This window comes from Rhinopithecus bieti, unplaced genomic scaffold, assembly GCF_001698545.2.
Source record: "Rhinopithecus bieti isolate Rb0 unplaced genomic scaffold, ASM169854v2 scaffold_26532, whole genome shotgun sequence".
Taxonomy (NCBI): Eukaryota; Metazoa; Chordata; class Mammalia; order Primates; family Cercopithecidae; genus Rhinopithecus; species Rhinopithecus bieti.
In genome coordinates, this window is record NW_016812934.1 from 2568841 (window position 1) to 2581496 (window position 12656).

At 42.2% G+C, this 12656-nt stretch overlaps 1 protein-coding gene across 1 annotated transcript in view; it reads left to right on the forward strand.

Annotated features, from left to right (window-relative positions):
• CDH17 (cadherin 17) overlaps positions 1-12656 on the forward strand; it is an 84511-nt gene that overhangs the window by 41481 nt on the left and 30374 nt on the right. Inside the window, exons 8-12 of the mRNA XM_017847371.1 lie at positions 991-1122; positions 1426-1576; positions 5938-6153; positions 9717-9793; positions 11710-11901. Of these exons, the coding sequence (XP_017702860.1) occupies positions 991-1122; positions 1426-1576; positions 5938-6153; positions 9717-9793; positions 11710-11901 (768 nt within the window). The remainder of the gene's footprint in view (positions 1-990; positions 1123-1425; positions 1577-5937; positions 6154-9716; positions 9794-11709; positions 11902-12656) is intronic.

Genomic DNA, 12656 nt, shown 5'->3' on the forward strand with positions numbered 1-12656 from the left:
GGAGGGGGAAGGGGGGTAGGGGAGAGGAACTCAGGCTGAATTTTTAGAACACAAGAGGAGCCTACTTTATAACCAGCAGGTAGTCTTTGCATGGACAATGCACGATGCTTAAATAATTAGCAAGGGACAAAGTTGCTTCTGTGATACCTTCCCAGGCTGCTCTGAGAATAGTTTATTGTGAAAATTTCAACTAGCAGTAGGACCTTGGGCAAATCACTTAAATTTTTTGTGCCCTAGTTTCTTCATTGTAAAATGGAGCTAAGAGTAGTCTGTACTTCAGAGGACTGTTTGGAGATTAAATGAGATAACACATAAATATGTTTAGAATTGTGTCTGGCATGTGGCAAACTCAGTAAACATTATTGATATATCAGACCAGGCTCTGTCTATATAGCAAGTAGATTGGTCTTACTTGTGTTATTTTTTATTTTTGCCAGGTTGTTTACAAACAACCCTAGGAGTTGGCAGTTATTCTCATCCCTGAAGTCTCTGAGGCTAAATATTTAGGAAAGGAATGTCCTTATTTTTGTATCATTTGTCTTACCTAATGGCATGGAGAAGATTTCAGAGTGGCCGCTATTGCCCCTGTTCATCTTCATTGGTGAGTGTTAGATGCTCACCATACATCACGGCTTGGTCCTCAGACACTGCCAACTACAAAGTACATTTTGTTTCTTAACTTGATGGTTCATGGATAGAAAGTTTTCACAGTCAGACTTCCAAAAGAAACCCTGTAGAGGGTTTGTGAGGAATTGCTTTAGAGAAGAAACATTTCCTGGTGTGCTTTTTTCGAGCAATATAACTTGGTGGGGGCGGGGGGGAAACAGGCTTATTTTAGGTTAAAAGTGAAAAATATAATTCAGTTGTTATAAGAAACCACAGACATACAAGGTTGTCAGAGATTTCAAATTGAGAACCAGAAAATTATTTCCTTTCCAGTTCTCTCAGCCCAAATGTAGCTTTCCTCACAACTGACTTTGGGTCCTATAGGTGCAGTGGAATGATCCCGGTGCACAATATTCCTTAGTTGACAAAGAGAAGCTGCCAAGATTTCCGTTTTCAATTGACCAGGAAGGAGATATTTACGTGACTCAGCCCTTGGACCGAGAAGAAAAGGATGCAGTGAGTAAAAGAGAATAATTTCACAGACGACAAGACAAAGTCCTATGCCCATCTACAGTTGAGAGCAAAATGGATTTTACTTTAAAAAAAAAAACACACATTTCAGACTCCAGCATATTATTGGTTTTCAAAGACATGATAATTTTCACATAATTCTGACCCATCTCATTTTTTTTTATCTCCCAGTTCTAAGTGAATTAAAAATAAGGGAGTAAATGACATAGAAATGAAACAGCGATTTTCTCTGCCTTTGGCAGAGGGTGGTGGGTGAGTCTTGTCTTAACTCTGACTTTCCTGTTGTAGTATGTTTTTTATGCAGTTGCGAAAGATGAGTATGGAAAACCACTTTCATATCCACTGGAAATTCATGTAAAAGTTGAAGACATTAATGATAATCCACCTACATGTCCATCACCAGTAACCGTATTTGAGGTCCAGGAGAATGAACGACTGGGTAAGAAATGAGAGCTGCCTAATGCTGTTTAACTTCCCTGCATTTCTCTCCTCTGCTGGGTAAAATGTGAGCAGGAGACCTTACTGGGAGTCAATAATCCATGCCTTCTACAGCATGGAGGTTGACTGTACTTTGGGAGTCATGTAGGGACTGTATTTGGGGTCAAACGGTATCTGGATAGTATTCTTAAATTGGGGCTTTTATAACTACCACTAGCACTACTACCATTATCACTATTATTATCACCCTTACCACTATCATTAGTATCACAGCCACCTACACTAGTATCTTGTATACATGTATATAGGGATATCTCATTTGCAGGATTTCCCCATACATTATTTGACCTCTAATAATGTCATTAAAGAGATAATCTCATCACATTTGCCAAAGAATTTAAACATTTACACCCAAAGTCAGACAGACCCTGCAAGAAGTAAGCAATACCAGTGGAAGTTGACTTTTGGCCCTTGGGCGGCCCTCTCTAAGAAGCTGATAATATAATTCAAGAGGCTGCTAGATGAAGTCAAGTCCCATCTATTTTTATCATTTTTGCTTTGTCTTGCTGTTTTCTTTTACTGTGTCCTAAGATAGCTTTTTAGTTTTTGTATAGGAACAACTACTGTCATAACATTATAATTTCTGGGAGTTTTATGGCTTCTCTGGGTTTGGGACGATGCTTGTCTGTTTCCCCCTTGGCAGTGAGCCCCTTGACTGAGCAGACTGGCCTTTCTTGAAATGTTTTGTTCTGTTGTGCTGTGTACGTTTCAGAGGCTTTACAAGTGTAGCAGCCTCACGACTATCATTTCTAGAGCTTTGCTGCCCTTGTGGGCAGATCCTCCTATGCTTTGTGGACGGGCTCATATTTTCTTTTGGTTCCTCCACTCCTCACCAGACACCTCTGACAGAGTGAGTGTCTTCCCGGAGGCTTGGTGGGTGCTGCTGGAGTGGCTTGCTCACACTGCTCATTATTTTTCTTCTTGCTGTCAGGTGTCATGTGGCTACCTTTTGTCAGTGTGTTCTGTGTCACTGTGTTCTGTGCAGGTCCTCTCTGTTTGATTTTTTTCAACTCCTGCCACAACAGGGAGAGTTAGTGCCAGCTTGAAGGATTTCAGTTCATTATAAGGAAGAATCTTCTCACAGTCACAATTGTGTAACAATGGAATGTGTAACAGTAGCCAACAAACACGTGTGCCATCACCTTCTTGGGAAATCTGGGATGTTCTGTGACACTGAATAAAGGTGGAAAATCTTGACAACCTTTCTTGACCTGGACATGACACTTCAAGCCTCTTTTACATTGGGCCAAACATGTAGTGCATTTGTTACCTATTTCTGTAAAACAGATTGCCCTAAAGCTTGGCAGCTTAAAACAACAAACATGTATTATGTCACAGTTTCTGTGAGTTGGGAATCTGGGTGAAGTTCAGCTGGGTACCTCTAATTCAGAGTTCTGAGGGAGAGGGAAAGAGTACAGCAGAGCAGGAAAGGACAGGCAAGATGGAAGTCAGTCTTTCTATGACCTAATCTTGGAAGCGAGCCCATCACTTTTGCCATTAGAAACAAGTTGCTAGGCCCAGCCTGCACTCAACAGGGTGGGGTTATGAAAAAGTACAAATATCAGGAGATGGGGGTTGCTGGGAGACCTTTTAGAGGCGCCTACCTCATCTGGGAAGAGGACAGTGCTGGTTTTCTTAGACTGAAGAAGTCGTTGTTGTTAGAATAAATTTTGAAGGGGCTCAGCATGCTAGTTGCCTCTCTAAAGGTGAGAATTTGTTTCGTAAAAATATTTCAGAGTCTTTAGTGGACCAATAATTCTTATAAATCAACTGAGCATATTCTATGTATGTAACCTGAAAGAGGTATAAGACAATGCTCCTGCCTTGTGGGGACTTACTGTCTAGCTGAGCTGACAGGACATGAGTAGGTGGAAATATTCACAAATTAAACCTTGACAAAATACCGAATTAGGCCAGGTGCAGTGGCTCGTGCTTGTAATCCCACCTAGCACTTTGGGAGGCCAAGATGAGCAGATCACTTGAGAAGAGTTCAAGACCAGCCTGGCCAACATGGCGAAACCCTGTCTCTACTGAAAAAAAAAAAAAAAACCTACAAAAATTATCCAGGTGTGGTGGTGCACGCCTGTAATCCCAACTACTTGGGAGGCTTAGGCATGAGAATTGCTTGGACCTGGGAGGTGGAGATTGCAGTGACCTGAGATCATGCCACCGCGCTCCAGCCCAGACAACAGAGTGAGACTCCATCTCAAAAAAAAAAAAAAAAAAAAGAATTCTCCAGTGTATTTACATTCTCTGGTTTGGTATCTTGTGGGACTTGTGTCCGCAAGTCTTAGCAACACTAACATTTATTCTTGAATCCCACTTGCCACCAAGTCTTATGTATTCACACAGAAAATTTAGACTCTCATAAAAGCCCCACCTCCCTAAATATTTCTGCATATTTCCAAGATATGCTACATATACTCCTGTATCAGTTTGAGCTGCCACTTGTTCCTGGCCTCAGTCACTCAGAGACATGGTTCCTTTCACTTCCAGCTGATCCACAAGTCCTCATGGTGCCTCTGGCAGCATGGAGGTTTCCTGTGAGTGAGAGGAGGTCAGTGTCCTCAGTTTCTTGCTCAATTGCTGAGGGGATAGAGCTATGGCAGGGCTGCTGAGACACCAAAGGACCACAGAATTTAGTAAGACACTCTTTCATCCCAGCACACAGATACTTTTCTTGCAAGGGCATATGCATGCCATATGCACTAGGTACATATTCTCTTCTGTCCTATTTCTTCTGATGGTCCCTGTATGCAGCCCATGAGACACATCTGCATGTGTCCAGCTCTACTGTAGACATAACATAGGTACTTTCTTTTTCCTCCCCCAACCCAAAACCAAAAAACCTCTAAATTTCCATATGTGTCAGTGGATGCAAACTGTGTCAGTGGATGGGTGAGAGGGTGTAACTACACAAACGGGACGAATTCAAGTTTGAGCTCCTACATGGGATTCTTGCTGCATATAAAAAGACGCACAATTCCCACCTCCCAGAGTAGGATGGTCTGGAACCTGTCGGAACTTGCCCAGAGCTGGGTGCAGAACCAAGTCATAGCCACTGGCTTGTAGAACTCCCTGGACTGAAACTCTGAGAGGAATAAAATACTTAGGACCACAAACTACAGCATGGCAGAGAGGATCCTGCCTGGTCTCTGCCCTGTGTTATCTTTGGTGTAGAGTCAGTCTCTGCAGTTGTTCCATGAAGTTGCTTAGAGGCAATCTAGGATTGGCTTCTCTTTGTTTAGTGATACCATTTGCCATGTGTATTAGTGTCCTAGGGCTACGGCAACAAATCACCACTGACGTGGTGGTTTAAAACAGAAATCTCTCTCCTAGGCCTGGAGGCTGGAAGTCTGAAGTCAAGGTGCTTGCAGGGCTGTGTTCCCTCCAGAGTCTCAAGGGGAGAATCTTTCCTCGCCTCTTCTGGCTTCTGTTGGCATCTGGTGTTCCCTGGCTACTTGTGGCAGCCTATCTCCAACTTCTGGCTTCCTCCTCCAGATCATTTCCTCCTGTGTGTGCATCTCTGTGTTTCCCTTCTTACAGGTACACCTGTCATTGGATTTAGGGCTGCCTCTAAATCCAGGATGATTTCATCTCCAGAGCCTTAACTAGTGATATTTGTGAAGGCCCTATTTGCAAATGAGTCCCCTGCTCAGGTTCTGGTAAACATGAAGTTTTGGGAGGCAGCACTAGGTGTTACAGGCTGCATGTGTCCCCCATGCTCCCAAAATTATATGTTGAGGTCATAACCCTCTGTTCTAGGCTACATGTTCCCTCTCCCCGAGATTCATAGAGTGAAGTTTTAACCCCTAGTACCTCAGAATGTGACTATATTTGGAGATAAAGTTTTTAAAGAGGTCATGAAGGTAAAATGTCCTTACGGTGGGCCCTAATCCAGTATGACTGGTATCCTTATAAGAGGAAATGTGGACATAGGGAGGTTCAGAAGGAAGGTGCTGTGAAGGCACCGGAAGGAAAAGACAGTCACCCACAAGCCCAGGAGAAGCCTCGGAAGAAACCAACCCCTGCAACACCTTGATCACAGACTTCTGTCCTCCAGAACAGTGAGAAAATAAGTCTCTGTTGTTTTATCCATGATACTTAATGACAGCCCTGGCTGACTAATACACTATTCAACCCATTACATGATAGGATGAGAAGAAACAAAATAAATCTAAGAACGTTTGTCTGCTATCCCGAGTTATTCATGGTGTTTTCTAGGAATGTGCTTATTCACTGAAACTATTTTAATTACATGGAGCCTGTAAAGGTTGGATTTCCTTCTTTCCTTCCTCATAGGTAACAGTATTGGGACCCTTACTGCACATGACAGGGATGAAGAAAATACTGCCAACAGTTTGTTAAACTACAGAATTGTGGAGCAAACTCCCAAACTTCCCATGGATGGACTCTTCCTAATCCAAACCTATGCTGGAATGTTACAGTTAGCTAAACAGTCCTTGAAGAAGCAAGATACTCCTCAGTATAACCTAACGATAGAGGTGTCTGACAAAGGTTAGTATCACTCCACTGTCTTGAGTACAAATCATTGTTTTCCTTCTAGCTATGACTTACTTGTCTGCTCTAATGTCTGGTATGTTATAGAAGGACGCCATTTAAACCTTCTTTGCTTCCTTTGTGAAACACACATGACACAGAGATAGCTGGTTGAACATTGTAAAGGCCAGAGCTGCAGCTCAGGCACCATTGTTGTGTTGGTTTGGGTCCTATGAGAAGCAGATGCCAAAAGGAGATTAAATATACAAGGATTTTATTGGTGGGGAGCCTGCGAGAAAAAATTGCAGAAGGGCACAAAGAAGTCTGGGAGAGTCATCAGACCGAAATGCAAGCCTGATGCCTGACCCTGAGTGAAGGGGAGGTGGAGAAGGAAGGCTGGTGGGAATGTCCTAGGCTAGAACAGTCTGAGGAAAGCTCGGCACAGCTGTTGGGGAGTCTAAAGGTGGCTGTCAAAGGAATTCATTGTCTTTGAAAATGAGCCTTACCATTGCTGCTTTTCTCAGTCACTGGCTCTGGACAGTCCAGAGGAGGCGAGGTCTCAGTGCAAATGTGGTAATAGATTCCAGAGCACAGAGGTGGGGCCGTCGTCAGTTCACATCCTGTTGTTGGAGGTCTGCCAGGCACATTCTGCAGACCATGATCACAAACAGGAAAACTAATTGTATTTCCCAATTCTTGCTTTTAGACTGAAAGGGCTCTACTGTAGGAAAGTGGAGGAGAAGCGCATCTTTCGGGAAGTTCTGTCTTATCCTATCAGCTTCTAGTTGGCCATTTGAGAGTATCAGGAGACATTCTTCCCTATACTCCTTAAACAATTGCAGAGCAAGTGGTTCTTAATCTCTGTTGGGTCACAAGAGCCTTTGAGAATCTGATAAAAACTATGCATTCTCAATCAGTTGCACACATTGTTAAACAAATATGCACAGACACACAAAATACATGGATTCAAAGAGAGACTCATTTCAAAGACACTCACACTCCTAGAAGGTCTTTTGAGTTAACTCGTACTGAATCTTCGATTACCATATTATTCAGTAATTGTTCTGTTGGCTGACACAGGTATGCAGAACAAACAAGAAACGTTTCACACTGTGCTTCATGTTTCTCTCCTTGGCAGTGACATTGGGATACTAGGCAGAAGCCAGGTTTAGTAGGGCCCCAATGCAGAATGTTTGAAACCCAGTAATTTGACAAATATTAAGGCCCTAATTTTATCTAGCATTATTATAAGAGATAGAATAGATGTAAGTATAATAAATCTTCCCTATCCACGACAAGCTAACAATTTCACACTCTCAGCAGTCCATTCTTTCAGCAGTTATTCCACGTTTACCTATTTGAGGCACCATGCAAGGTATTGGGGAGACATAGATGATTCTATCCTCAGGGAGCACTTATTCTGGTAGAGGAGATGGACACGTGAGTCAGTAAATTGCAAGGAACCGCACAACGTAGCCCATGAAGGAAATAAGTGACTCAGTGGAGGGAGAGAACAGGTACAGCTTTCTGGAAGAGGTGTCTCTGAGCTGGCCTTTGAAGGATGAATATGACAAGTTACAAAATCATGTAGGGCTTGTGGGAGAGTGGGAATCCATGTGGAAATGCATGGGGACCTGGAGCAATTTGAAGATAGAGTTTAAAGTGGGAATCAGATTACAATTGTTTATTTGCATGAGTAAATCTACAGAAAATATGGAGCAGATGATAAAATATATTCAAATACGTGTGTGTGTTGATACAACTAAACATTCAACTGTGCACTACAGAAAACTAGAGACTAGGTTGTAATTAACACAGTTTTACATAAAACCAAGGAAGGCCTTTTACCCAGAAAGGCCCACTGCTGGCCAAACGAGGTGTGTGCAGAGCAGTGAGCCAGTGGGTTCCGGGTTTGGGACCACTCCAGTCTTCAGCCATTCTTGTTGCCTACAAATGTTCTGAGGACCAGCCTTAACTTCCGTCAATATCCACTTGGTTGTAATTGGATTGTTAATAGATTTTGTCCCTGGGATCATCTCCAGTGCATTGAGTACCCGCTCTAAACTACCTGGGAATATTAATCAGGATCCCAGCAGGAAATGGAGGCTCCCCTCAAAGAGTTTAAAGAAGGGATTGTTTGCAAAGGTTGTGGGCAGGGTTAAGGGAAACCAACAGGATGTGTGAAGCACAGTGAGCAGCATTTTCTTCCCTAAAACCCGAAGAAGTCAGGGAGGAGAGCATCCCCCAAAGGAGCAAGGCCTGTGCCTGTCACTAGAAGAGGGCTGTTGGCAACGGGGTGTGACACCCCCAGCCACGTTCTTTCTGTTCTCCCTCCAGTCTTTTGCCAGGCCTCCCATTGGCAGAACCCAACTGTTACCCTCAGGGTGAGGATGTGCATCGATGCAGTTCATAAGGTCAGCCCCTTGGGCTACAGAGCACAGACAGAGGAATGGATGGTGGCTGCAGAGGGCAAAGGGAGCCTCTGGGTTTGAATCCTGGCTCCATCACTAGTTAGTTTGTGTGATCCTGGTCAGGTTGCCTGAACTTCTCTATTCCCTGGCTTCCTCATCTGTTAATTAAATGGGAATGACAGTAGCACTATATCATGAAGTTATCATGAAGATGAACAACTCAAGTAAAGCAATACTGTTGCTGGTATCTAGAGGCCACTAACAATTGTATTATGATGAAAACATCAGTTCTGTTATTCACATTTTACAGATAAACGGAGTGAGGCACCCAAGCTCTCACATATATGCTAAGTGGCAGAGCCAGAGTCCAAACAGTGAATTCCAAGCCCAGAGTCTTAACCATTATGTCTAACCATGGTTAGAACAACAGCAACCCAGCAAAGAACCTGTCATTTTATTTCTTGTTCTGTCTCCCCCAGGCATCCTGTCCCCACCTGCACTCCACACACATCTGGAATCTAGCTAAAGCTGCTATCTGCCTAGGTCTTAGAATTGTGAAACCCATCCCTGAAAGCCCGGGTGATTTCTCCAGGCATCCAGGAGCTACCTCGGTCCCCACCTTGCTTCCTGCAGGCTGGGTAGCCAGACTCTTATGAACAGCCAGTTGTGCCAGTTCCTCCCTTACTTAGAAGATAGCAGGCCCTTGAACCTCCCCATCATAGTAGGCAGAGCAGATGTAGGATGGATGTGTTCAGACAAGGAGAGACAGCCACTGGGATGCTCAGAGAAGGCTTTCTGGAAGGATAGTTTTGCTCTGGACTTTGAAGATTACATAAGTTTCACTAGTCAGAAAAAGACTGCTTCACAAAAAAGCCATCCTGCTCAGGAACAACCTGTACATAACTTCACTTAGGAGGACAGCAGGTGGACAGCAATGAAAAACCCAGAAAAATCTCTCTTAGATCTGTCTTTAGCCACCCTGCCCCACACATGGTGACCACTTGGGTACAGGTAGGAAGCAGAGAACCCACTCTCTGCATAAATTGCATGCCAATTGCAAAATTGTGGCTATGGCTGTCACTTCACTTGCCAAGTATTTTCTTGCGGATTTCTGATTTTAATGCATGATTTTCAGTGAAAATGTTTATGACATATGACTTTGGTTTTCAGATTTCAAGACCCTTTGTTTTGTGCAAATCAACGTTATTGATATCAATGATCAGATCCCCATCTTTGAAAAATCAGATGTGAGTAGTTGTCATTATTTGTTTTTTCTTTACTTTGTTCATTTTACTTGACCCTTTCTTCTGGGATAAAGACACAGATAGTAGCTAGGAAAAGTGCCAGACTTAACAGGTAAACTTGGTCAGTGCACCAATAACCCAGAGGCCATCTTCAGTGAAAATCTTTGGGGAACAATAACACTATTATAGGTGTCTGGGAACATTTGTTTATAAACTCCTGCCAGTAGCTCATTTATTCCAAGGGCTGCTTAAAAACAGCAACCACAATCTTTGTCAAATTGAAAAAAGTTGAATGGCGGCTTGCAGTTTGTCATTATATATTTTTTGTGTATTAGGACAATAAATAGATTTACTCCTAGGTCTCAAGCATTTTAGTCAAAATTTAATATTTGGAATATTGGCAATTTAATTTGTAATAATTGGGTAAGACAAAGGAAGAAGAAAAAATTAATCTACGACTTAAGCCAAAGAAAAATGTGTCCAAGACATTTGAGAGAATTCTAACTGGACAGAAAGAAAAAAGTCAATTTAGAACCTCAAGAAAAATGCAAATTACTATTTTCTTATCATTGATAGGGCATTCAGACTTGGTGATGACTTTATCATTGTTTCCCTTAGGAGGGAAGTCTCTATTTATTTTGAAGGAGCAAGAAGCCCATTTGACTAGACTGTTATGTCATTTTTGAAGTCAGTTATAAGGCAGCCCAGAGCCCTGTGATGATGTTCATAAATCAAAATAGGGACAAGGCTGTGACAAAGAAAGGAACTGATTTATGAGGGGGATGGGGTGGGAAGAGGTGTGAGTGGATATGTCTTGTATAACAGGCATTGACGTTCAGCAGGCATCAAATAACCCATTTCTTCTCAGCCTCCATTCTCTTGGGCATTTGATCCTTTGCTAACTTTGTGACCTCCTTGCCTTTTATCGAGACAGTGTTTTTTAGATTGAGGGTAAGAATCCTGCACTTGAGGTCTCAGAGCTTAAATACTTATCTGGCGACAGAGAGAGTGAACCTGCTTCTTTCAATGCCGTGTCCTCTCTCCTGATCCCTACTTAGAACACTCTTTAGAATCATAATGCCAAGAGAGACGATCTGGGGGATTTTTAGCAGAGTGGGAGATGGTCTAGGCCAGTGTTCAAGAGCACAGGCTTTGGAGTTGCACAAACATGGCTTTGAATCCCAATCCTGTGACCCACTAGCTGTGTGACCCTTGGTGGGTTTAACTTCTCCAAGCGTTTGCTCCTCGTAAATGGAGATGGTAACATAACTACTCCATAAGATGTTTTGTTGCTTTCCTTTACTGAGCACTTACTATGTGCCAAGAATTTAGGAGCTTTACATGCATTGTCTCTCTTAATGCCCACAGCAAACATGAAGTAGTTTCCATTACTATTGTCTTCATTGGACAGATGATGAAACTGACAAAGAAGTGAAGTAACTTGCTTCAAGCCACCCAACTAATAAAAAGCAAGCCTATGATTCATTTTCAGGCTGTTTAACTCTAAAGTTCAAGCTTTTAATCAACCTCCATTCATTGGTTGATTTAAGACTTGATTAAATAATGTATATAAAGTGCCTACCACCTGATAGATACTCAATACATAGTGGCTATTTATATCATTACTACTACAATAATTAAGTTATTAAACAAATTGGATATAGAAGGGGGAATTTGTTTTAGAATCCTACCAGTAGCTCTCTGAGATATTGTGTTCTTTGGTACAATGGATATCGGCTCATGAGTATGACAGATGTTAAAATCAACTGCAATATATTCATCAATAGGAAAAAACATGCCCCATGAAGATTGATGCAAACTATGACTTGTGTCTATTCTGAAACCAGAGAGATAAGTTTGTCCTTTGGCTTTGATGACAACAGACCTTCTCATTGTTTCCTTCTGCATTTTCTCCTTAGTATGGAAACCTGACTCTTGCTGAAGACACAAACGTTGGGTCTACTATCTTAACCATCCAGGCCACTGATGCTGATGAGCCATTTACTGGGAGTTCTAAAATTCTGTATCATATCATAAAGGGAGACAGTGAGGGACGCCTGGGGGTTGACACAGATCCCCACACCAACACCGGATATGTAATAATTAAAAAGGTAAATAGCCCATTTATTTAATATAATTTGTCTTTGTTTGTGGGTTAATTTACTAATGACAGTGTGAGGCTCTATAAGCAGAGGTGATGTATTAGCAGCCGCCTCTCAGGCATGGTGATAGGTTCCTGGTTGCCTGGATTCCTCTTAGTCATTCCTGTCTTCCTGACAGACGTAAAGTCAGGATTCTAGACCTGGCTCTGTTGCTAGTTAGCCAAGTAAATTTTACAGGGAGGTAATGTCACATAAAATATATAAAATGCAGGATGAACAACTTTTTAGTATAAGTGTGTTCCATGCAATATTTGGGACACACTTATACTAAAAAGTTGTTTGTTATTTATCTAAACTTCAAATCGAACTTAGTGTTTTATGTTTTTATTTATTTTTATTTTTTTTTTATTATTATACTTTAAGTTCTAGGGTACATGTGCACAACGTGCAGATTTGTTACATATGTATACATGTGCCATGTTGGTGTGCTGCACCCATTAACTCATCATTTACATTAGGTATATCTCCTAATGCTATCCCTCCCCTCTTCCCCCAGTAGGCCCTGGTGTGTGATGTTCCCCTTCCTGTGCCCAAGTGATCTCATTGTTCAATTTCTACCTGTGAGTGAGAACATGTGGTGTTTGGTTTTCTGTTCTTGCAATAGTTTGCTGAGAATGATGGTTTCCAGCTGCATCCATGTCCCTACAAAGGACACGAACTCATCCTTTTTTATGGCTGCATAGTATTCCATGGTGTATATGTGC